The sequence below is a fragment of the Macrobrachium rosenbergii genome, chromosome 42, assembly GCF_040412425.1.
Source record: "Macrobrachium rosenbergii isolate ZJJX-2024 chromosome 42, ASM4041242v1, whole genome shotgun sequence".
NCBI classification, from domain to species: domain Eukaryota; kingdom Metazoa; phylum Arthropoda; class Malacostraca; order Decapoda; family Palaemonidae; genus Macrobrachium; species Macrobrachium rosenbergii.
The window spans coordinates 9,417,371-9,444,709 of NC_089782.1; the positions used below are offsets into that span (position 1 = coordinate 9,417,371).

General features: G+C 41.7%; 1 protein-coding gene across 50 annotated transcripts in view; it reads left to right on the forward strand.

The window, feature by feature from the left end:
• The window catches only part of LOC136827934 (ankyrin-2-like), a 790,256-nt gene that overhangs the window by 744,838 nt on the left and 18,079 nt on the right, over positions 1–27,339 (forward strand). For 47 of the 50 annotated variants that reach the window (XM_067085443.1, XM_067085409.1, XM_067085415.1 and 44 more), the window contains 2 exons: positions 13,942–13,983; positions 19,881–27,251. In XM_067085443.1, coding sequence (XP_066941544.1) covers positions 13,942–13,983; positions 19,881–27,251 — 7,413 coding nt within the window. Of the gene's footprint in view, positions 1–13,941; positions 13,984–14,531; positions 16,101–16,364; positions 17,919–19,880; positions 27,252–27,339 lie in introns of all 50 variants that reach the window. The other 3 variants (XM_067085403.1, XM_067085414.1, XM_067085453.1) reach the window with 2 other exon arrangements.

Here is a 27,339-nt window from a genome sequence, read left to right on the forward strand (position 1 = left end):
TACTACTAAGTACTATGAAAAATTTTCTCTTCATAGTAAAATATCTGTGAGAGAGGTGCGAAATAATGAGCAGGAAGACAAGTACTGCTAGTTTATTGATGAAGCGGCGTGCGGACCTCTGCGTACTTCGCAGAGACTGCAGGTACAAAGATTTACAGGTGACCTGAGGTCAAACTAATTCTATACAAAAACAAGACAGGTTCATACAGAAAATATAGCGATCAACAATGTCTGACGCATAACATAAATACTTCGTTACATGTACATAAAGCATGATCATTTGGAAAGGCAATAAATATACAATTTACAATTATGGTGATAAACATATGTTTTGGTCGACCCTAGGTCGATGTGAAGGCACTGCAGAAAACGGGATGTTCACTATAGAGAATGTGTTGAGCGGGGACTTTACAATACTCCCCCCCCACCCGCAAGACAGAGGTAACGTCTGATCAAAGCAGGTATCTGCTGGGGCGACGAAGGGGGCCTCGCTGCCTCAATGTCAACTGGAGAGGGTGGTTGCCTTCCTCAGCGCCCTCTGGAGCGGTTTGTTGGGATGCCTTCTTGTCTGGTTTCTGGGTTTTCTGGGGACGTCCATGCCTCCTTCCTGCGCTTGAGGCTGTCCGAGGGGGTGCCACGTCCTGCGGGAGGCTTTGGGGTCCACCTCCGACGTCCTTCTCCAGGAATGCGGGTTTGAGACGATCTATAGATATTCAGTCTTCCCACCCATGGATGGCTACTCAGAATGCCTTCTTGTTCCTTTCCAGTACAAGGAAAGGTCTTCTGTAGGGTCTAGTTTAGGGTGGGCGCACGGCATCGTTCCTGACGAAGACATGGGTGGCGGAGGATAGCCCGGGGGGCATGAAAGGGGACGTCCTGTCGGTGAATGACCTTTGGCAAGGGGAAATTTTCCGACCTTGTCACGGAGCCTCTGCGTCCCTATGTCGTCCCTGTCCTCTGTGACGAGTTCCCCCGGGACTACCAGGGTCTCCCCGTAGACTTTTTCTGCTGAGGAGGGGTCGCCGTTGGCTCTGGGGGCAGTTCTTAACCCGAGGAGGACCCAAGGCAGCTGCTATTTCCAATTCTCGGAGGAGCAACGAGCCATGAGGGACGCCTTCAGAGACCTGTGGAACCTTTCCACCATTCCGTTGGCTGCGGGGTTGTAGGTGGTGGTGCTGTGGTGAGTGGTCCCCATCAGGCGTGCCAGGGTGGTCCACAGCTCGGACAGGAAAGTGGGTCCTCTGTCTGTTGTTGTTTGGTCTGGGACGCCGAACCGGCTGGAGAGGAGGGCTTCCATGCACGCACTGGAGGTGGCTTCTTCCATGGGCGTAGCTTCAGGCCACCTGGTGGAGCAGTCGACGACTGTCAGAAGGTATCTGGCTGCTCCTGATGGGGGAAGAGGACCCACCACGTCGATGTGGTTGTGCCTGAAGTGTCTCTTTGGCTGGGGGAACTTGCCCACTCCAGATTTGGTGTGCCGTACTACTTTGCTGGCCTGACACTGCATACACTGCCTTGCCCAGGCCATCGCATCCTTCTGTATGCTGTGCCAGACGAACTTCTCTGTCAGCAGCCTGGCTGTTGTCCTTCTGGAGGGGTGGGATAGGCTGTGGATGACGTTGAAAACCAGCTGACGTCTGGAGGCGGGCACCAGGGGGCGGGGGCGTCCAGTGCTAATGTCGCTCAGTAATGTTAATCCTCCTGAGCTGAAGGGCACGCCCTTCCATTTCAGCGACTTGACGGCTGTACGGTAGGCTGGGGTCTCGGGCAGCAGCCTGTTCGCGGGCGAGGTCCTCGTAGTTGATCCTGAGCTGTACTGAGTCGATCTCGATCCTCGAGAGAGCATCAGCTACCAGGTTCTTCCTGCCGGGGAGGTATTTGATGGTGCAGGTAAACTCCGCGATGGCCGAGAGGTGCTGCCTAGAGGACCATGTGTCCCTTGACTCTGTGAAGGCGTGGACCAGCAGCTGGTGGTCGGTCCAAATTGTGAAGGGCATTCCCTCCAGGAGGAACTTGAAGTACCGTACCGCCTGGTATGCTGCAAAGAGTTCCCGGTCGAAGGTGCTGTAGCGGGACTCAGTGGGGCTTAGCCTCCTGCTGAAGAAGCCAGTGGGCTGAGGGGTCCCCCTGATGACTTGTTCCAGGACAGCTCTGCAGGTGGCGTTGCTGGCATCCATCGTCAGCTGGAGGGGAGCGTTGGGGTTCTGGTGGGCCAAAGATGTTGCTTTTGGCGAGGGCGGCCTTCGTCAGGAGGAAGGCCTTCTGCTGGTTGGGGCCCCACACTAAGGTCTTCGGACGTCCCTAGAGGACCTCTGTCAGGGGGGGCCATGGTGTAAGTAATCCCCGGGATGAATCTTCTGTAGTAGTTGACCATCCCGAGGAATTCTTGTATAGCCCTGATGGAGGTAGGGGTGGGGAACTTCTCGACGGCTTCAACCTTCGATGACATTGGGCGGACGCTCTCGGGGGATATCTTGTGGCCCAGGAATTCCACCTTCTCAACACTGAAGGTGCACTTGTCGAACCTGACGACGAGGCCACTTTCCTGCAGGTGCTGCAGGACCTTCCGGATGTGTCGCAGGTGTTCCTCCCCAGATCTGGAAAAGATTAGGATATCATCAACATAGCAGATGCAGAAGTCCAGGTCCCCCAAGATGCTGTCCATCAACCTCTGGAAGGTCACGCCTGCATTCCTCAGGCCGAAGGTAGAGAAGGCAAAGACATCGGACCCAAAGGGCGTGACAATGGCAGTTTTGGGGATGTCCTCCGGCACTACTGGTACCTGAAAATACGACTTTAAAAGATCCATTTTGGAGAATATTTTGGCCCCATGGAAAGAGGCCGTCAGGTCCTGCATGTTTGGCAGGGGGTAGTGGTCAGGCTCTGTTGCAAGGTTCAGCCGCCTGTAGTCGCCGCAGGGGCTCCTGGTGCCGTCTGCTTTCTGCACCATGTGAAGGGGGAAGGCCCACGAGCTGGGAGCCTTCCTGCATATGCCCATCCTCTCCATCTCAGCAAAGGCCTTTTTGGCCTCCTGAAGGCACTGCAGAGGAAGCTGTCGGAACTTTGCGTGGGTGTTGGGGGCCGTCTTAATGTAGTGGTAAGTCTTGTGTTTGGCAGGAGTCCCAGGCATCTGGCGGAGCTCGGGTTTGAAGACCTCCAGGAACTCCTTCAGGAGGGAACCGTACTGGTGGGGCGCGACGGAACAGATTGTGGGCTCCCTGGGGCCCAGCGACAAGGGCAGGGACTGGCAGGACTCGGTGTCCAGCAGGCGTTTGCGGCCGACGTTGACTGCCAGTCCGAAGTGGGCGAGGAAGTCCGCCCCTAGGAGTGGGGTCCTGACGTCCGCGATGATGAATTCCCAGCTGTACCTCCAGCCAAGGATGGAGATCAACAGGAGCTTGGTGCCGTAGGAGAGGATGGGGGACCAGTTTGCGGCAGTCAGGTCCGGCGGCCATCTGCGGTCATCTCCTGAAGGCGGAAACACTGAACGCATGGCTCCAGTGTCGACCAACATCATCCTGTCGGAGATGGTGTCCCGGACGTAGAAACCTAATGGTAAGGGGTCCCTGGGTGTTTCTGCTGCTGCTGCCATGGCAGCCCGTGCGGTTGGCTGCTGCCTCCTCCGTTTTTTGAAGGGAAGAAAGGGCAGGGGGCTTTGCATCTCTGAGCAGCTCTCCTGAACATCCAGTGGTAATAGCAAAGCCCCGGCCCCTCCCTCTTCTGCTGGTGGGACGGCCTTTTCTGCTCGACGACGCTGATGGGCTCCGTGGTGGGGTCCTCCAGCAGGAGGCAGTTGGCAGAGAGTATGGGTGTGGTTGCCCACTTGGCCGCCTTCATGGAATCTGTCAGCTGCTGCGCCACCCTGATTAGGTCTTGACCGGCAGGGTATATGCGTCTGTGATCTGCCCACAGACCTCCGGCAATAGCTGCTGCAGGAAGGTCTCCCTCGACAGGCTGATTTCTTTGCGCCTGCTGTGCTGTCAGTCTTGGGGAGGAGGAGGAGGAGGTCCTAGAGGGCATGCCACATTTCCAAAAGGTTTCCCTCCTGCTGGGGGTTGAGGGCAAGGTCGAGGGCACGGGCAGCTCTCTCGGAGACCAGCAGGGAGCAGGTCTCGACGAGAGTGAATTTTAGTTCTTGGAAGGTGGCGGGGCCCGACGTCGTCACCAACCACGGGGCGAACTACCTGTATATTTCCTCCGGGAGGGCATTGATGGCGATGTCCGCCTTCAACACCTCTTCCGTTAGGCCTGCTACCCTGAACTGCCCCTCGACCCTGTAGAACCAGGACGCTGCATTTTCCCTGGTAAGTGGCGGCAGCCTTATGTTAAGGGCCGTCTTTGGTTGGTCCGTCAGGGGGGTCATCGTGTGGGGTGCAGGTACCGGCGTGGAGGTGGGCACGGGAGGGGGTTGCGGGAGGGAGGTGTCTGCCTCCGAGAGGTTCGCGGTAATTTGTGCGTGGTTGGGAATGTCCGTGTCCATGCTCATTTCGCGCTCTCACTTGGAGTGTGAGGGAATACTCGCGCCAATACACGCTGGGGGAGCGTGCCGTGTGGGTCCACTAATGAAACAGGCGACCTGCCGATGAGGGTCAGTAAACATCCGAACGCTTTGTTAGAGCGCTGTAGTTAGTCCGTTAGGGGCGTGGGTAAGGTTCATTGGGCCAAGACTTAGTCGCCGTTTGGGTCCATTAATGGCTTCTGGGAACCACTCGGGGTCACCACTGTGAGAGAGGTGTGAAATAATGAGCTGGAAGACAAGTATTGCTAGTTTACTGATGAAGCGAGCTGCTTATAAAGCGGGTGTGGACATCTGCGTACTTCGCAGAGACCACGGGTACAAAGATTTACAGGTGACCTGAGGTCAAACTAATTCTCTACAAAAACAGGACAGGTTCATACAGAAAACATAGTGATCAATAATGTCTGGCACATAACATAAATACTTCGTTACATGTACATAAAGCATGATCATTTGGAAAGGCAATAAATATTCAATTTACAATTATTGTGATAAACATATGTTCTGGTTGACCCTAGGTCAATGTGAAGGCACCACAGAAAACAAGATGTTCACTATAGATAACGCGCTGAGCGGGGACTTTACATATCCAGCCTGTGAGAAGTTATGTCATTACTACTGTTACCATGGTACAGAAGTGGAGAACTGTCTGGCCTTCCAGCATGCAAAAGACACATGAAAGGAAGATTTAATTGGATGCAAGTACATGTAGGCAATGAGGATAATAAAAAGTATGACACAGCATATCAAGATGCACAATTAAACGTATGTCCATCCAAAACATGTACCCCTTTCAGTGATTTTAAAGAAAAAAGTTCACAAGTATACCTTTTATCAATGGCAGTAAATGTGGAAAAATTTAACAATAAACCATAAACTGGAGGCTATAAAACCTACAGTAGGAAAGTGGATTTTAATGTTGCTTTCAATTTAGTAAATCACAAGGCACTTATTTATAAACTTAAGAATCTGGGGTGGGTGGATATGTTTTAGGATTACAGTACTTCAAGATTTCCTTACAGGTAGGCAGCAGTGAGTTGCTGCAGACAGGATCTTTAGTGAACCAAGACCTATTGTGTCTGGAGTTCCACAGGGCAGTGTTCTTGGTCCACTTGTTATTTTTAGTTTATACAAGTGATATGGTTGTTGGTCTGGAAAATTATTCAATATGCCAATGATGCAGCACTACTGGGTGTAGTAGTCTTCACTCATGAGAAATGAAGCTGCCCTCATCCTCAATTGGGTCATGGACCGGATCAGGGAGTGGTTTAGTCAGTGGGGTATGAGGCTGAACTCCAGTGAAATGAAAACTCTATGTATTGAGTAGCAGATCTCATACAGATTTCCCACCTCATCCTTTCCAGACCACTTCCTTACACTTATTTTACGTGGCTAAGAAGCGGGTGGAAATGGAACTTTGCTAATTGAGTCTGAAGGTTTATCTATTCTGGGTGTAACTTTTGACTCACACGTAACTTTTGAGAAACATCTAATGAAAGTTTCAGCAAATGCCACACGAAAGTTGTATATTGTTCGTAAGGCCTCTTATATTTATAATAGTGATAAAATCAGTGCAACCTGTTTTAGGTCATTTGTACTTCCTTTATTGGAATACTGTTCTCCAGTGTGGATGTCTGCTTCTGCCAGAGATTTGTCTTTTTAGATAAATGGTTCGTGGCGGTAGATTTCTGTTTCTTAATAGTAGTAGTTGTGACTTGGACCATCAATGGATGGTTTTTTGTTTGTCACTTTTTCATTTTGTCACTTTTTCATAACTTGTATTTAACAGAGATCTTTCACTTTCACAATTGATCCCTGATCCCCTTTATCTGCTGAGAGCAACCAGATTTGCTGAACAGCAGCACTAATATGCAGTAAACGTGCCTCGCTGTTGAATTTCTTAGTTCCAGAGGTCCTTTATTCCACACACTGTTGGACTTTGGAACTGCCTCCCAGAGGATGTCGTGCAATTGGAACTTCAAAAGTTCAAGCGAAAATGCAATGCATTACTACCCTATTACTATTCTTCTTGCATTTTAATACATCTGTATCTATTTATTTATTTATTAATTTTCTTTTCTTTTTTAATAAGTGGAATCTTTTTCTGTATTCCCCTTTACTTCCTCGTACTTCTTCCAAAAGATCACCATATTCTTTGGAAGCTTGAATTTCAAGCCAATGACCCATGTGGGCTTGTTCCATATGAATAGGTTTCACCTATTAAATAATGATACTAATAATAGCAAACTCTTAAATATGCATTTGACCAAACACATTTCACCCACAGCTTTTTAATGGTGACTGGCAAGTAGGTACCATGTAATCATTACTAACATGGGTAAAGGGGACATTAGGCTACAGTTCTAGAAAAACCATGTTAGGTACTGTAAGAAGTACATTATTATAATATACCTAAAAGAGTCATCCAGAATTAAATTTTTTTTTCTAAAAATTGGCTATAATTGATATAAAAGCAAGCAATGATGTAATACACCACTAGTTAAGACTATTAGAAAAACCAAAAAAGGGAATAATGGCAGAAAAGTAATATACTATCCTTCAGCTAGGAAGTCCAGTGCTGTGGCTGAATGTACAACTCCAGCATAAGTATGTTAATTTTTATAATAGGAAACTGTACTGTATGAACTGTTAAATACAGTACTGTACTTTTCTTTTTTTGATGATGATGATGCCTTTGAAGCTCTATTATATTGTAGTAATGATAGGTGAGATAAAAGGCTGATCTGAAAAAATTCAAATGCTGTATTCACAGCCTTTGCTATGATTTCCAGCCATAATGCAGAACATTTGAACGAGTGACAGCACTGTGTAGTATTCCTGCTGAATGCTACAAGACAGTGTAAAACATTAAGAAAATTTGCACACTAATCCTCTACAGTATTATAATTTGTTTCCTTCCTAAGATTCACTTTTAATGATAACCCAGTATACAGGTCATACAATTCTAGCATCACTAGGTTATTAGAAAATTTGAAACTTCCTCTTCCCAAAATAAAATCCCACTTTCATCAGCGATGTAAAATGTTGATAGTGTATTTCCTTTGACCATTGCCATTAAAATAAGTTGCAGAAAACACTGTACAATTGCTTGTACATCATAAAAAGTTATAATAATATAGTGCCCTAGGCAACTTTAAAAATTGACTATCATTAGAGAGACTTAAGGGCTAGAGTCTGTATCTCTTGAAGATGGTGGTGAATCATTAGATGGTAAGGCTGGTGGTGCATTAGCATATGGTGAAAGTGCTGCAGATGGTGGGGTGGCAGATGGGGATGGTGGTGGTGAGGCAGCAGATGGGGATGGTGGTAGTGAAGGTGACACAGCAGCCTGTGAAGATGGTGATGAGGCAGCAGATGGGGATGGTGGTAGTGAAGGTGAAACAGCAGCCTATGAAAATGGTGATGAGGCAGCAGATATAGTTATGACATGGGTGGAGAAAAAGGTGGCCAGGGCTGTGGTGAAGATGTCTTGGTTGCTATGATGGAGATGGTCTTGGCTGGATCATCTCATATTTGAAAAAGAGATGCAGTGGATAAAGCAGGATAATGGCCCTTCAGAAATGTTGGATGGCAATTGTTAGATTGACATGAAAGGCCAGGACCTTCCACTCAAAAACTGCTGTCTTAATAAGCATAGTGAAAACAGGCTGTTCTTGTGGTAGCAACGCAAGCTTTGTACAGTAATTCAAGCTCCAGACAACCCCTTTTTTTATTTTTTGTTTCTTAGGGTTCAAGGATAAGCTACCTTATAAAATATCAAAGGCTAGACGTTGCAATCCCTGGTTCCATTCGTGCACATCATAAGTGTTATATGATCTTTGGAAGGTGTATTCTCATCCATATTAAAGATATGGTCACGTCTCATCCCCTCTTTCCCAATTATTTTTTCTATGAACTTTGCTGGATAGGCCTCTGCTGCTGCATCATAGCCAGCAAAATCTGTCTTACCATGAAACCTCGCATCCTGTAAGTGCTTTCATTAGCTGAAGTTAAATCACCAACTCTTACTGGCATTGAAAGGCATAGGACTATCTTTTTCCTATTACTTCTGCTGCTTTCACATACTTCCTATGCTTTAGACCTTGTAGTTGTCATATCTGTTGGCATGTAGGACTTGCTGTAAGCAACTGAAGATTTCATTTTTTTTTTTAATAAGAGGGTTTGACCCAGTAAACACAAGTTCATATATTACTACTATATAAATTACCTAGCCTCACTACCTCGTTGTTGTTCTCATGGTCTGCTTTAATTGTCCAATTTGATGACTCTTTCTTATTTTAAACTAGTTCTTCTGTTTACTGTTAATTTGGAATAAAATATCAGTTTTCTTAAACTACAAGGCAGTATTTGGCAGACGCTGCCTTATTTATAGACTTCTTGTTAGGCGGTGTAATGACCTCATAGAAACAGGCTAGGGAATCTGAATGCAGTACATATGCTACAACAACAGTGATAATGACTGAAAACCATGTTAGAGGTGACTGCACTTTACCATACTCTTATATCTGCCAGAGGGCACATTTCATCAGAATGTGTACTTTTTGTGACGAGAGGGTCAGAGCATTCACTGCATGACAGGTCCATATTGTTAAAACATGGTCGAATAGAAAAATTAATGTTTTTTTTTAAGGAGTTCAATGTGACCACAGGTTTTAACAAGAAAGTGACAGATATTTAAATAAATAAAATTAAGTGCTGTGCTGGAAGCCCTATCTGCCCCATTATTTGGCATTTAAGCCAAATCTCACAGTACAGGTACAGTCCATACTGTTGGTCAACCAGGGTATGCATGCTGTCTCTTCAGCAATTCAGAAACTAATGTTCAAAAGTTTCATGTTCATTGCACAGTATAGTGCAGTGTACTGCCATTGTGATAATGTGAAATAAATTGACTAGAAAAACAGCTTTGCCACTGCACTGCAAAATCAGTCTGCACAGCCACATTAAAACAATGGTAGGTTGGTTGGTTTAGATTAAGCTGGCTTGTGCCAGGACAGGCCCTTGCCTAATTGTTTCCACGAATTGAAAGGATTTAAGAGAGTGTGGAGCTTTTGAACTATTCCCAGCCAACAGAGATAGTATCAGCTATAAAACTTCATGAAATATATCCAGGAACATAACATTCATCTGAAGGCTTGAAATATGACAAATTTTTAATTAACTTGTATTTTTCAAAGCTAACAAACCTGTGGTCTTAATGTATGATAAATTCTCCTAGCGTCAGCTGGAAACCAGTAAAAATCATATAAAACTGTAGAACAAGGAATTGGTGGCAACATGGTTTGGCCAATAGGATGAGAGAAGAGGCATCCGCCGACCTCCTCTCACCCATGATGCTGTGACACATTCAGTTTCTTCCAGCCCAAGTACCAGATTTAGGGGAGGCAGAGGTGGGCAGTATACGTTAAGACTGCAGGTTTGTTAGCTATGAAAAATACAAATTAATTAAGAATCTGTTATTTGTTCATGTGCTGAACAAACCTGGGTCTTAACATAACGATAGACTCACTTTTGTTGGGAGGACAGCAAGTCATGAACCGTCTTAACGTAAGGATAGACTCACTTTTGTTGGGAGGACAGCAAGTCATGAACCGACTGGAAATTCGGCACACCTGATCTCACTTCCTGGCTAAGGGAAGGCAAAGGAAGGAGACATAAGCCTCTGATCTGTTAGAGAAATAGTTTGTCAAAGAGCCAGACTACAGTACTGGGTAATACTGTACACTATGTGAAGAGACACTGTATAAGCGGAAGTTAAAGAGCTACATCTGTTCAGACAACAAATCTAAGTTAGCCACCAATTACATTTATTATTGTTCCTTTTTCCCCTTGTTAGAGAGAGGAATGAGTAGCTTCTGAGAGTATTTAATTCGTGTATGAATAACATATACTGTACTCAAACAGAATGACTACTCACTCACCTGTATCTAACCAGTTCCAGCACATGATGGACTAATCTTCTTACTGCCTGCCAGTACAGAAGAAAAGGAGAAAGAGAAAAGAAAAAGAGACCAGTCATCTCATTCATTCTCACTTTCATACCATCATCTTAGGTAAGATACAAACTGTCCTGCCAAGAGCACTGGATGAGCTACACAACTTGTTGAGCAGCCACCACCAGACCCAAGGAAAGAGTTCTTTTAGAATGCGAAAGAGGAAAAAGTTCTTTTTGAATGCCAAAGAGGAACCCAAACTCCTGACATCATGTGCTCTTGCATGCACTGTGTCAGCATTAGAGGCTGAAGAAGAACTATAAGATGTGTGGTGACCTCACAGAGCCAAAAGGAGATGGTATTCTTGGACACTACTCACTTGTTCCAGCCTGTACTAATGAAAAGTCTTCGACACCTGCGTCTGAGGTGACAAGTACTTTTAAGGTAACTATGCAGTGCTCTAACAGGACATAATAGTAATTCATCTGGATCCTTATCAACAAAATCTCCCGGGAAAGGTATTGAGAAGGACTCAAATCTGTCATCATGAGCTGAGGGATTTTGAATCTTAGCTATGAATTCTAGGACAAATTCGAGGGCTACGAACCCCCAACCCCTCGTGTGTTTATCACTAAAAGAGAGACCATGAAGTTCACCCACTCTCTTTAATGAAGCCAAGGCCAGTAAGAAGGCTGTCTTGAGGGTCAAGTTCTTGTCAGATGACCATCAAAAGGTTTATATGGAGCACGAGTGAGACTGCTTAGTACCAGAGTCAGGTCCCAATTAGGTGGTTTAAGTTCTCTAGGAGAACAAGACTGCTGAAAACTTTTGAGCAGCATTGAGATTTCCCACGAAGAAGACAGGTTTACATCTTTCAAACGTAGGACCATACCCAAAGCAGCTCTGTAGCCTTTGATGGCAGACACAGAAAGGTATTTCTCTCTACGGAGAAAAATAAGGAAGTCGGCTACCTGCTGAACAGAAACTCTGACTGGAGAGAAACCCCGTAGACAACACCAGTCAAAGTAGATGGCCAATTTTCCCTGGTCCATGGTTACCCAAGTTCTGTATTACACTTCAAGTAATTAAACACAATACTTTAATGAATTCATTTTGTTTCCCCACTCCTTTGAGCCTAAAGGCCACTGATTCTGAGGGAGGCAGTGTCCTTATCATAGTCTCAAAATAATATCAATGCGTCTTGCTTTCCATTTCAACATAATGAGAAATACTTGGATACTATAGAACTCCTCTAAAAATAGAATAAAGGTAAAGACTTGCTAGACCAACTTTTGTACATGAGACCATCAGTGTTTGAGAGCAGACTTAGGTTTTCTCATTTATAAAATGCATATTGAGAATATTCTTTGAGGCTCATGAGTAACATTGCAAAGCAAACATCCAGTGAGTTAGACTGCATTTCATAAATCTGTTACCAAGTATTTATATCAATAATATCAGTACTCACCAGATAATCAAAGGAAATTTCCAGCAGAGTAACAAGCTGCAAAATTTGTACAACTTTGTTTTTTCAGTATGTAAAATATCAAAAGGTATATAAAGCATACAATCTGCTAATTTTTTGTAATCCTTTTTTGTCAGCTCTCTAGCCATTCTGGACATAGTGGTCTGGTAATTTTTTCTACAATAACCATCAGGGACAATAAGTGCTAGGATTATTATTTTTCTGTATATCACATGGAATTCCCATAATGACCACATCCTAATGCATTTTGTCTGTGATTTAATTGAATTAAATTTACAGACAGCAAATTATTGTACTTCACAAATTTGTAATTAATTTATTTTTTCTTTTTTAATAAGCAAAATTTACAGACAGCAAATGATTGTACTTCACAAATTTGTAATTAATTTATTTTTTTTTTTAATAAGCAAGATCTCCTTTTTTTCTGTATTACCCTTTACCACCTCCTCTTCCTAATGAACACCTTAATATTTTTTGGAAGCTTGAATTTCAAGTCAGTGGTCCCTTTGGGTTTGTTCCACATGAATAGGGTTAATCCTCTGAATAATAATAATAATAATAATAATAATAATAATAATAATAATAATAATAATAATAATAATAATAATAACAGCAACACCAATAGTAATGTCCATTACACATCAAAACTCATTTTCTACAGTATCATATCTCAGATAATTATTTGTCTCCATATCTTTTTCACATATTAATAGTATATTTTGTTATCTTCAATACTAATCATTAATACCAATTTCTTTTTCTTTCATAAGACATTATCAGCTTCCTCATGACCTTTATTATGTCATTACCATTTTTTGTTATGCATGAGTATCATGAATATCTCTCATTGTATAATAAACAGTATTGTACAAAATACAGTATCTTGTATTATCAGTTTGTTAAAAGAACACATTGTGGATACTTTTGAAGCTGCACATAACTTAGTGATTTATTTTCCCAGTTTTTCAAGAACTTTGGTTATAAATATAAGTTCCCAAGCTCCTTACTTAATTATGGGTATCCCAGATTTTGAAAGCAAACAATGATCCTATTGTAAGTTTTCTGTAAACTCACTTGTTAGTTTATAATATAACTATAGGAGTAATGAGGTGTGATTTTTTCATTCTTACCTTGCCAGGAAAGCAGCTTTACTTTGGCATAACTCCATTTTGTTATAAGGGTCTTTTGCCACTCGATTGCACTTTAAAAGAGTTACACCATTAATAGGAATTTCAAACTACCCTGTTAAAGTAAGGACAGATTTAATGTTATTACACACATTATCCTATATCATCATGACTAACACTGTTATCATCACTTTAGCATGGAACACATGTTGAAATCATAATTGCTAATGTCAACAGTTCTATAAAGTACAGTACTTAGTACATTATAAAACTGGTACAGAACCTAAGGAGGAATACAGAATAATCCTTGGAATTCATTCTGAGCATCAGAATATTTTCAGGAATGGAAGGTACCATGTGCCTTTTATAACTAATCAGTCTTTCTTTCCAAGCAGCTTTTTGTCAGTTTATTGTTGATGCTCTATAATAATTAAATATATGCTATATGAATTACATTGATAATTTTTATTAGGTATGTTATCTTTTTTTGCTATATGTATATAAATTTTTATACTATGGATAGAATTTTTATTTTCATTCCTTATTTTTATGTAATGTATTTGCACTTTTGTTTGATTTTTTATAGTTATTTTTGGGTAGCAAATTTTTTCCTTGTGTAGTAGTATTAGAGTAGCTGTGTAACCACAGAATTGATTGAAAGATCCACAAGAGAGTTCCTGTCTGCCACTGGTAGTGACTGTTTTCACTTCTGTATTCATCTGTGAAGCATTTAAATTATTTAAGAATTACCATTGCCATGGATATTCCCCCACTGAAATAAAATGAGGCGAGTTTAGACAATGAAATTGGCTAATTTACTATAGGACTCTAACATTAGTCCTATTTCCCTTCTAGCCTCTTCCGGCCTTCCAACGTCGGGCATCAAGGCAGGCTCAGGTATCTAGAATTCCCTCACTCATGCATGGATCTTACTCACCTATTTCCTGCTCTTTTTTTTCCATTACCTTGAGGTCAGACCTTATCCCATTACCCCACTCCCATTTGTGTAATCCTATGTCCTGGTTCCTTCTATGTTCCCTTACCCTTTGGCTGTGTCCCTTTCCATGGATGTCCTGTGTCACGGTCACCTAAGGAGCAATTACTAGATATCTTGCTCTTACCACTGACTGCATAGTACAGTATTTGGTTGGATTTCTTTTATTTCAATAGTTTCATTACTGAATATATAAAAATACAATACAGTTCTCTTTTTTTGTTCTTCTTATGCCTAAGTTGCATTGGCATGGCGTCGCCGCATGACTTGGTGGACAGACATAAGAGATTTTCAGGTCATACCCCTTCTACCTGTTCACCACTAACACCATGTCCTTTTATTCACATCATGCACAACCCACTGTGCCTTACCTTGTGTGGCTGTGCTAATATGCATGACTGCCGCTATTGGACGCTATAGCAGCTCACATACTTGGTTATCTCTCCCATAGAGCACAACAAGAGTAAGCTAAGAGAAGCTGATTTGGCTGTACTGGAAAGCTTGGTGACAGTCCAGAAAGCAGAAGTTGAAGAGATGAGTTTTATCCACGGTCAAGATGGTGGACGAGATTCTGAGGTACCAGAAGATCAAGTCATGGTGCAGCAAAGTGTGTGTTCAAAGGCTGGTATAAAACTGGAGCAACCACCACAGCAATCTCAACTCCAATCTCAGGTTATTAATTCACATAAGAATGATTTTGGAGTCCATCAGTCCCAATACCAGGACCAGGTTGAAGACAAATTTTCTGTGCACAAGGATGATAAGACACAAACTGTAGAGCAGAATGCTCCTCAAACCTGGTTACCTGCCCATGCTGCTGAGCAATTAATTGGTATGGAAGGAACTAGTCAACAGTTTAAACCTTCCCAGCAAATTGATAGTAAAATGCAAATGCATCCCTCTGTTCCCGTAACTCCTAAAGTTGATACTGGAGCAGTCATTGTCCAGGCTCAGTCTATTCCTTATGAGCAAACTGAAGTTAAGACTTTAACACCAGTGCTTCTTAAAAGTGGACTTCCAGGGCATGTGCATGAACTTGGAGTAGCACATGGATTTGGCTCAGCAGTTCTTATTCAATCTCAGCCTCAAGATCAGACACAATTTCAGTCTTCACAAGTTCAAAATACAATACATTGTCAAGGATCAGTTCAGAGTACTCCACAAATTCAAAAGGATATTCACAAAGAAATTACTGTTAGCTCAGAAACCAGACTGCCATCAGTGATAGAAACAAAAGTATATGAAGAATTGATTCCAAAGAAATATGATGTACAATCTAGTATAACCCCACAGACTCAAGCCCAGGTAAATGTCCCACAGGTTCCAGACCAGGAGCAGTATGGAGTTCATCAGTTACTAGCTAAACAAATACAAAGAGAAACTCAATCTACACAGCAATCTTCAAAAAGTCAGGTTTCTTTACTTACCCAAAAACCTGTCATAGACAAGCATACTGATATAGGAGATTTAACTAAAAGAGTTGCAGATGTAGCATCTTCAATGGCATCCACTCTAGAAAGTATTACTGCTGTTGCTGAAGGTCTAGAGGGAAGTCATCTTTCAAGTGATGAAGGTGAAGAACAACTTATGCTTATGCGTGATTCTCCACGCTGGGAAGATGAAGAGATACAAGCTGAGGACACTGATGAACCCAAAGCTATAAAAGCTGAAATCAAACTTCTTGTTAAAACAACTGAAGTTGGCAAAGAGTCTATAGAAATAAGGAGCATTCGAGAATTTGTGGAAACGGGAGAGAAAAGTTTATCTGGTTTTGGGGCTATACATTCTGGAATACCTGAAGGAGGAAGATTAACACCTAGTGGTAGGATAACACCAAGTGGGAGAATAACACCGAGTGAAAGAATAACACCATCAGGTGAAAGGATATATACAATTCAGAGAGGTTCACCAGATATGCATTCCTCAGGCCCCAGGTTTGTTCGACAGCAGCATTCGTCCACTAGTTCATCCTTCTCACATCACACACAAGATGAATTTGATCTCATGGCTCAAGTGCGAGGTAAGGCAGGCTTTTAGCTTGCTGCTCTCTAGTACTTGTGCTGCTTCTTAGCAATAATTTTATGTGTGATTTGCATTGTTAACTCAACTAAAAAAGAGGAATGATTTTGACTAACAAATTAATAATTTAATTGCGTGGCTACACACCAATAGCCTTGCTGTGATATAATGAAACGAAGGCCAAGACAAAAAAGAAAGGCTTGTACGTGTTGATAATGCTTCTAATCTGCAGGCACTACAAAGCTTCTTCCCTCATGTGTTTCAGACGGTGGCCTTGATGATGGTTGTCCTGAAGCACAAGGCATGGAGTGGGAGGGAAAAAGTGTAGACCGCATGTATACTGAAACAGTTGTGCAGACTAGATACTCCATGCCCCCTACGGTGGACACCAGCGAGGGTGTTGCCCTTTCCTCTTCCTCCAAAAACCTAACCTCAGTTGACCTTAAACTACCAACTACCCATCTCTCTTCAGACCTGCCCCATCCAACCAACATTTATTCCCAAGATGATTCCTCCAATGACCTCACTCACTGGCCTCAGCCCATTCACTCAAGTCAGGAAACACCCTTTCATCTGCATGAAATTCCTCTTGTAGAACCCCAGAACTTTGATATTTCTCCATCTTCTGTTACTAAGCTATCTGACACTTTACTTCAAGAGAAAGGGCATACTAAGAGCTCAGAAGTTCCTTCCCAGATGGTGTCATCTCCCTCTGCAGCATCTCTGCAATCTGAAAGTGTTGCTCCATATACCAGAACTGATGATATACCTGCAGCCAGTGTAACTTTTAATACTAGCAGTACTTTCATGTCCATAGGACCAGTGTCCCCTACAGAGGATTCAAGTGAAGATCATGCTGAAATTGACCGTACAAGTACTGAACTTTCTCCTGACAGTGTGCGATTTGAGCAAGATATTCTAGATACTAAAACTGAAGATGAAGCTCCTGATTTAGATGATGATTATTTGCCAGCTTCACCAGTTTTAGGACAGGAACTAAGTGATCGCATATTTTCAGCTGAAGTGACTGAGGACACAGACATTACAACTCCCATGGAAATGCGTGATTCACATACTGAAAGAGATGCTACAGCATCAAATTTAGGGTCTGTGGAAGACAAAGAAGGCACTGATGGAAAAGTGGATTTACCCAAAGAATGCTTACCATCAGATTTAATGGGAGAGGATAGTTTTACTTATTTGTGTCAAGAAACAGCTGAAATTCATAGCAGAGTTGTAAAATTACAAGAACTAGTAGATTACCATAAAGTAGATATCCAGACTGCAAGATCAGAAGCTGAAACAATTCAAAACACAATTGATGATATTAGGGAAGCTGTGAAAAATAGTGCTTATGAAAATAATGAAGAATTTTACAATAAAACTAAAGATATAGTTGCTACTATATCATCTGTATCTGATAATTTGTCTAAAATTATGCTTAAATTACATTCACCAGATCAGGGGTGTTCTGAAATAGGAAGCCATGCCGAAGTAAAATGTGCATCTAGTAAGACAGAATTTGATATGGTAGAGGCTGAATCACCAAAGGATGGGAGCCCATCAGACTCTAATATACAAGATCAGAGCCTATCAGATCTTCTGGATTCAGATGACATTAATCGTGACAGCCTAGAGGAAGAATTTGACAGACTGGCTGCTCATCTTAGTTTGTCTCCAAGTGCGGATGATATTGGTGGTGTTTCACAGAAAATAACCCAAATATCTTCTCCCGATGTGCCACTTTTTCCTGTTTCTTCTTCTGTTGTTTATCCCTCCAAACCTCCCGATGCTTTACAGGCCACACAACGGGAACCAGGTATGGAACTCGCTTGTGGTTTCTTTTATAAGCTAAATTTCATCATACTGACAGGTTCTCATCCTAACCATTCATTCATATATGTATATGTAATTTTTTTGGTTTATTTTATTTACATTAGTTTTTCTTGTACATATACATTATTTTATTTATAGCATCTGTTGCACTCTTTATTTATAAGCTGCATATTTACTGAAGCTGAAAGGGTATGGGTATTCTTATTTCACAGCTGAGGGTAGTGAGCATTTTCAACAAGATGTCTTTTTAGTGCCTTTGGAACCAATGAGTAAATCTCATCTACATGGTGAAACTGTGGAACCTGACCAGCTTTCAGAGAAAGAGAATCTCTTACAATTACAACTGGATGCTAAAAGAGATTCTGGTGTAGATAATAACTCTGAAACCCAACGACCGACTGGTAACAAGAGAGTCGGGAATTACACACTACAGATTCACTGAAAGATGAATGCTTGTTCTCTCTCAATGATACAGAGAATACTGATAAATGCACTGAATCACAAAATGACTTTGAAGGAGTTGTGGTCCGTCGTGGGACAGGTAGGACTGGTCCACGCCCTACTACTTTTCCACTGTGCCTGCTGCAGCCAGATGTTGTGAGTTCTTCTCCTGAGGCTCAAGAGTATTTCAGACAGCAGCAAGAAGTCTTGGAAGAAATGGGCCGACAAGGTCAGTTGCAAATGGATGTCACTGACTTGCAAGATCTAACTTCACCTGAGAGTTTGGCTGCTAGTAATGAATTAGAAGAATGTGATACTGATATTTTAGACCATGCTCCAAAGCTCAGTCATAGGAAGCTCATCAAGTCATCTTCAAGCTATGAAAATATATATGACAAAGCAGATTTAAAAGCAGTAGAGAATCAAGATACTCCTGCAACTCAGATATTAACAAGTTCACTTGGAGATCCATTTTCTACCAAAACCAGTTTACCTCCTGAAATGTGTTCAAGCTTTGAGAACCTGTACATGAAATCAAAAGAGGCTGATCCTAAAATTATTGTTGAAGCTGACCTTTTGGCTACAGAAATTTTAGAAACAGCTGTGCATGAAGCTGTACAGGAAGGACAATTTACCTCAGCTACTCAGATTCCAGCCACAACTCCTACCCTTACAGACAATGAATCGAAAATAAAAGATGCAATCTCAGGTTTTGATGGATATCAACAATCCCAAAGTAAAGAATTTGGTTCAGCAGGTATTTTGGTGATGTAGCAGTGATGAATAGTGTTAGCATACTAACTAGGAGCTGAGTCACATTTGTTTGGTTTGACACTAATTTTGTAGTGTCATAACTTCGTTGGATTTTTGTGGTCATTAACATGCATTGATCTCTTTCAGATAAGAAATGAAGGCATGTAAATTTTATTTGTGTAGTAATTTGTGTTGGGTCCAGGGATGCCACTTGCTCACGTCATCAGTTAGCGTGGTTTTTACCTAACAAATGCACGGGGACATAAATACCCCTATTGTTCAAAATTAAAACCAAGCTTAGTTGTCTTTTGCATTGATTTAATGTTTGTTAGTGACCTGGTATTGGTCTATTGAACTCTTTTATATACAGTATATATATATATGCTCTGAGAAATGCCAGGTGTTTGTATCATTAGTATTATTACTCATGGTAAGGGGGTACAGTTAACACCATTTCCTCATCTATGAACATTTTTCATGTTCAGTGTAGGTCACTGTAGCAAGACACAAAGAATTGTAAGATAATTGGTAAGTAGTAGTAATTTTGGTTGTGTAGACTTTGTATAATATGCACGTTGAATATAAGAGTGAGAGTGAGGCAGGGAGAGTGAAATTTTAAGGTCACCAGTCCCCACCACACTGAGATTGCGTGTAGCCGGACCTGCCTGGCAGCATGTGGCATGAATGAGACCTGTGCCATAACAAGAGTGTGTGACGTTTACTAATAGTGTGCTACTAACTCTTGTTCTAGATGTGGGAGTGGTGTTTACAGAGCGTAAAGAGTATGGGGGCGGGGTGAAGCCACCTGCAGAGACAACTGGCGGACACTCGCACATTTCACCCTCCCAGATCCCTCATCCTTCCCAAAGCTCTAAATCTCAGTCCTTTACCAAACAAAAGCTACCCAGTAAAATTCCAGCACCTGAGCAACAACATCGACCCCTTGAAGCATCAACTTCTCTACCTAGTAGACCAGCAAGACGTCATGAACGTACTTTATCTCAAGCAACAAATATATACACTGGAACAATTCCTCCAGAGTCAAAACAAGACCAAAAGAGAGATGAAAAGGAAGCTATAGCTGAAGAAACAGATGGCATCAGTGAAAATATAAAACCATATTCAGAACGAAAGCAATTTTGGGAAAGTGTAACATCACAGTCTTTTGAATCCAAAGGCAGCCACCTTCTTAAAAGTGAAACAGAAAGTGATACTGATACAACAGGTACAGATGGGACAGTTATAGAGAGGCAAGTGTTGCCAGAGAAAAGTTCCATTGTTGCTGAAAGTTTTGATTCTGAGGAGGACTATGTGGCTCATCGAGAAGACCCAGCCTTTTATGAAAATAAAGGATTTGTTGGTACAGAAAAAATTGATCTACCAAAAGAAACTACAAGGGAAGGTGCAGTCAGTCCGTTTGAAGTTTTCAGGGACAAAGACCACAAAGAAGACATACAATCACCTGAAGATATAGCATTTAAAGATGTGTCTTCCAAGAGAGCCCTATTTGAAAAGGAAATCAAAAGACAGTCAATGGAAATAGAAGAAAGTCAATCATGGAAACGATCTTCCAAAGAATATGATGAAACTGTTGTAATATCAGAAGAGTCTGCTTCCAGTTTACTGCAAAAAAAGGAAGAAAAAGAACATAAAATCCGAGAAATGGAAGAGAAGAAAAGGAAAGAAAAAACTGAAATAAAAGAAGAACTGAAGTCAGTCACAGATATTAAAAGCAGAGTTGAGTCAAAAATGGAAAAGAGTAGTGGTGTTACTGATTATTCAGAAACATCAGAATCTTCTCGGTTACACGAAGAAAAAATGGAAAGTAAAGATAAGACAATAATATCTGATGTAACAAAAGGTGATAGGAAAACTATCACTCAGACTGATATATCAAAAGAAAAGAAGGAAAAAGAGTGCATAGAAAAAATGATTCATGAGAGAAAAGACAGTCATAGTGGAACATTTTCAAAAACTGTTTCAACATCAGAAGAAAAAGTTGAAAGCTCATCAGAAGCAAAGGAAGTAATACATACAAAGTCAGAAGATCAAGATACTTCACGAGATGAAATTACAGAGGAAGACATGACCAGAACAGAGGAAACATCAGATGAAGAACCTGATGATGTTCTAGGGACTGATAAAGTAACAGTTAATATAACTGAAGAAACACGGCAACTTGGTGACACTCATGAAACTATAGTAAGAGAAACCACAACCACAAGAGATGGGGATCAAGAGCAAAGAATTATCAAGGAAACAAAGACTCAAGAAACAGTTATGGCTGATGGGTCCACAGTTAAGACAACATCCATTACCACATTTACAACTCAGTTAGATGCCAAAGACTCTGAGGATGAATCTGAGGGTTTACCAGGCATGAAACATGGAAAAACCTCTTCAGAAAAAGAAAGTAGTAAAGCCAGAACTGCTAAGGAAAAATCAGCAGCATTTGTAGAACAGCAAATGAAATCTGAAATATTTTCGCAAGAGCTATCATCATCTGCTGAAGACCAAAGTCCTGAGCATAAAGTGATAACTCCAAAAGATATAAGAGCCCCAGTTTCACTTCAGACACACAGAGCTGCCCAGTCCTTAGCAAGTCCAATTTTAGTTCCTGAAGAAAACATTCAGGATGTTATTTGGGAAGCTTCACAAGAGAGATCTGACAGTTTTATCTCAGAAACAGTTCAGGACATCCCTATACAGCAAGCATATGAGCATCATCTTATAAAAGACATCTCCCAAGATAGTAAAAGCACCTCTGATAAAGCTAGGAGAAAATCAAGTGGTTTTGAAAAAACAAAATTAAGTGAGGAGGAAGCCAGAAAACTTGCTATTGAAATTGTAGAGGAAGTGAAGCAGGAGGCTGTGAAAAGGTCACCTTTAGCAACTCCCTCCCAGACTGTGAAGGATTTTCCAGCAGAATACATGCCAGAAGAGGAATTTGAGGAAGAATTAGCAAGGCTTCCAAAAATGAAAGCAGAAGCTGCATTTACAAAAGAAACGAGCAGCAAAATTGAAAAGTATATTCAAGAGCAATTAGGAGATGATATGGATGAAAAGCAGTTGAGACTTATTGAATCTGTTACAGCTAGAAAAGCAGAAATGCTACAGAGAAAACTTATAGGCAGTGACTATCAACAAAGTATGGAAATCACTGATGAAGACTTGCGATCAAGTGGAGCAGAATTATCTCCAATTGAACATCAAATGGAACGTTTGCGACAAATGACTGAAGAGGAAGATAATCAGCGTTACCCTCGAGAACCATCAGAGGCAGATGAAAGTGAAAGCTCAATGATTATCCATGATAGTGTAGATGATGTATCTAGTGAGTATGATCAAGCAAACCAGATGATTACAAAAACACTAGATGCTCTTAAAGGTACAGATATAACTAAACCTAAAAGTATAGATACAATTGAAGAAATTCCAGAGGAAAGGGAAATTAGTCATTTTGATGGAAAGGGCTTAACAGAAATTAGTAAGACAGAAGTTAAAGAAACTGCTCGACAGCTTGTAAAGGAGGTAACTGAAAAAGCTCAAGAATCTGAAGCTGTAAAACAAGCTTCACTGGCTGCTGCTGAACTTACAAAAGGAGCACCAGGAAGTTTAGAACACAGCAGAACTCCAAGTCCAAAGCCAGGCTCCCGAAAAGGTTCATGGATGGATGATGAAGAGCTGAGACGGGAATTTCGGAGGGATTATGAAGATAAAAAAAAAATGTTTAAAGAAGAAATGACTTCTGATAAACAAGAGGAGGTGTTTGATGAAGGACCATCTTCAGCTGAAGGAATAAAAGATACAAGGGTATATCACCAAAAGAGCAGTGAATCCCATAAGGAGGTACACATGGAATCAAGTATGACTGAAAGTATGGAAGAATCAAGTACTGTAGAAAGTTTTCGATCTTTTGAAGGGAAAATGAAATCTGAAGTTACAACATCTGTGATAAAAGAGGTTAGAGAAATTGATTCTGACAAGAAGGAAGAAAAATTATCATCTGGCAGTCAAGAAGAAGTAGTTTTAAGGAAAAAAAAAACTCACATAGATGAATTTAATCGGCGTTCTGGCACAGATTTTGATGCATATTCTAGTTCTGGTGAAAGTCACTATTTTACTGCAGCGGAAGGTACATCAGATAGTCGCACTGGAAGTAGACCATGTTCATCAGATGTAGAAGCCTTAATGTCTGACCGCACTACAACTGGTACCTCAGAGTATGATACAGCACTTACTTCTCAAGATACATCTCAATATTCTAATTATTCCACTACATCTCAAGAATATCGCACAGCTGCTAGTTCAATGAGTTCAAGAGATTCAATGAAATCTATAGATTCTGAAAGCTCAGGAAATCTAGCTAGCATAGAATTGAGTAGTGAAGCCTCAGAGACTTTAGTACCTTCAGCTTTAGAACTAGAGAGGGATATGGATCTTCTTGAGCAAGAGCTATATGAAGAGGAGATGATACAATCTGCTCAGTCACATCATCCTGTCATACCACAACTCACAATTCAGTCTGATACACCAAAATCTGAGGATGCACCAGGCACATTTGACCTAGAATCAGATGATGCAGAATATGAACAGGAAACTAAAGATGAGGATTATGATGATTCAGTACATACAACATCAAAAATGAAGAGGTCCATGGAAATGACTTTTCATCCAGAACCAAAGCCACTGATTGATGAAAAGAAACAGCCAGTTGCTGAAAGTGTTGCTTCAAGTCTAGAGGAAAGCACTTTATCTGAATTATCCATGACCACAGTTGTAGAACAGGAGAAAAGTTTACAGGGTTCTACAACAGATTCCAATATGACAGCATCAAGTGTTTCAGAACAGATGATGTCATCTTTAGAAGGTCATGAGCTAGAGCGGCACATATCTCGCACAGATAGTGGTGTCTTAACAACAGAAACTGGTGATGGAGATAAAGCTCTCCATTCCGTTACTATTACAGCAACATCTGTGCCATCATCAACACCAGATCAGAACACAGCTTCTATGTGCACGCAGGTTACTTCTGAAACTCGATCTGAAGCAGATTTAACTGAAAGTGAGCAGTTTTTTCGCGCTAATGGACCCACTGAAGTAGATTATGTGCCTGAGTACGATGATGAGGAAGTACAAGGTGCGCGGCCAGCTGTATCCCCTATTATGCCTTCAGCACTGGAGGTTGCAGGAGCTGTAGCTGGCCCTTCAGAGGGCCCAAAGAAAGTTTTAATCACCGAAGAATGTTATGAAACTGAAGCTGATCAAGAGTATGGCCAAATGATGAGAGAGAGTGAATATTCAGACATGGCTGAAGCAGAGCTCCAGTATTCTCTAGAGGAACAACCAGAAGCAGAGATGAGTAGCATGTTAATTATTGATGAACCTATAGTGAGACCAAAAACACCAGAACCTGGCTATAGACCTTCATCCCGTCCCACACAAATGATAGTTCAGTCTCCTGAAGAAGCAGAATTCACTGAAGTAGATAAACGTTTCAGTGCTGTTTTTTCTACAACTTATGAAGAAAGAGAAGAAGGTGCTCGTTCACTTATGCCTGGCATGAGCATTGATGTTCCAGATATAACAATTACTGAACATACATTGCCAATGCCAAGCCAATATTGTTACCCTGATCTTGAACGTGAAGAAGATTTTCCTGAATGCAGAGCACTGGCTGAAGCAGATACTAAGGGTTCTGAAATTCCAGCTACACCAGGATCTCAGGAATCAGCATCAACCTGTGCCTCTAGAAAATCTTCCTCTACTGATTCTGAACAAGGACGAGAATATTGCCTTGATGACAAAATAGGTGCTCCCTCATTTGGATCTTTTGAAATGATTGAAGCTGATGACATAGATGATATTTCTGAGTTTGAAAGAACACTATTTATGCATGAAGAGCGTATGATGGAAATGTCTCAAATTAAAGAAGAGGATGAAGAATATGAGGATGATGATGATAAAAGAGTCAGTACATCTCCTATTCCCATTCCTAGTCAGTTAAAAGCAGTAAAATTAGATAGTGAGGTTGGTCATGGTGAAAAAAAGAATGATACTGAAGACATTCAAGATTCTGAATCAGACCCAAGCATTGAAGAGCAAAGACGGTGGCTAGAGTTACAGTTTGAAGAAAGCAGTGCTGCTCAGTATGACTATTCGCAAGGCTTTATGGAACATGTCTACTCAGGTCCTCTTGAAGATATTGAAGAAGAAAGGGAAGATGCAGAACGCAGAGATTTTTCTCATATTACTAAAAATTCTTCTTTATCTTCAACACCAGAGTATGATGTTTTAGCTGGAAGGAAATTTTTTACTCGTAGTGGTGAACATGATGATATTTCAATGAATTCCCTCCAAGAATTTGAAAATCTTGAAAGGGCAGTTGCTGTTGAAGCAGTTGCAAGAAGATCAAGTTCTGGTTCACAAGATTCACTAAATGGAAGACGACCAGATGGTAAGAGTGGACAAGGTGATGACATCTCTGTCGGATCATTTGCATCCCTTCAAGAATTTGAAAGGCTTGAAAAGGAATGTTTAGTTGTAGAAGCTATTGAAAAGAAAGCTCAAGAAGAGGAGGCAATGCTATCAGAAATTGAAGAAGGTCATGAAAGTCAAGTTTCAGAATCTGAAAGTTGTGAGACATTATCTGAACCTGGAAGGGGATCAGTAGATGGTGAGGAGTATGACCACAGAATGTTTGAAATAGATGAAATAATTCGCCAAGCACAAACTAATGTAGAGAAATTTGATAAAAATAAACCAGGGTATGAGGGAGTACAGTTACGAGATATTGTAAGTGTTGATGTATCTGGTGAGGATGGAACTGGTAGTAGTCAGGCAGATCGAACTCCCAGTGTTGGACGTGAAGAGGGAGATGCAGATTCCTTAGAAGAGGCACAGTTGCCAGAACTTGATTTAGATCAGACAAGTGTAACAGGCACAGCTGCTTCTGCAAAACAGGATGTTATGAATGTCAGTACAGATAGCATTGAAGCTTCAACTAAAAATAAAGTCCCACGAGAAACAAGCCAAGACTCTTTAGAAAAAGTTGTTATAAAAACTGACCCTATGACTGCCAGTGCTGATAGTATTGAATTTGCAGTACATCAGGATGTTATGACAACCAGTATTGACTCGCTAGAGGGTCGGCAAAAACGCCAAGACCCAATGTCTGCTTCAACAGACTCAATAGAGCCTGGAAAGCGTGATATAATGGCATCTAGCATTGACAGTTTAGGAAGAGATGATTCCAGTGGTCGTGATGCTGATATAAGCTCAGGTAGTGAACAGATAAGACCTATTCCTAGAGATGCTTTAATGGAATGTAGCACAGATTCTTTAGAACCAACTTCGTCCCAAGCAACTCATGCTTATCAGTATGATACAGATTCTGTAATGTCAGGCTCTTTCACTAGTGGTTGCTCAAATACTTTAGTTGCCTCTGCTGAAGATTTTCCAGACATGATGACCTCCTCTCTCTATCTTCCAGAAGGAGAACTACCCCCAGAAGGGGAGCAGTATGTTCAGTATATGCATTCAAGTAGTGGCTCGGCAGTACAGGTTAAAAAGGCATCAGATGAGCCAGGTTACTCCCACACAATTACACGTGTAGTAACTTTGCCACCTGAAGCTCGTCAAATAAGCTTTACAGGACCTGATGCACAAAAGAAACTTGAAAAATATCTTCGAGAATTTAATGCAGGGGAACATTCCTCCCAAGATGAAACTGTTGATGGCGAAGGCAATGTCCACATCCGCCGAGTAACACAAAAAAGAGTAGTAGTAGATCCTCGTCAGACACATGAACATGGATTCTCTGTTTCAGACCCAAGTATTGAAGAAAGTGAAATAAGAGATGAGCATGGTAATGTGACAAGAGTTGTCCGTCGTACAGTGGTTACCACACACACTGTTGAGGTGGATCTTGATACTGGGGAACCTGTTCAAAAATTCTGTCCAACAACCGAAGCCTCCTCCTCATCCTCATCCTCTTCCCGTATCCCAAGACCTGTAACCAGTCCTCCTTTAGCCTCCCGGCTCCCCCGTCCTGGTCCGCCCCCTGGGTCGCGCGGCCCCCGTGAGCCCGTCCCCCCCTCCCTGGAGCCCAACACAGTCTCAGGTACAGCGTCCCAAACATCACCGTGTTGCACCACCCATCGGGGTGTGTCTACGCACTCTGCACTCCTGCAGCCTTAGTTTTCTTTCAG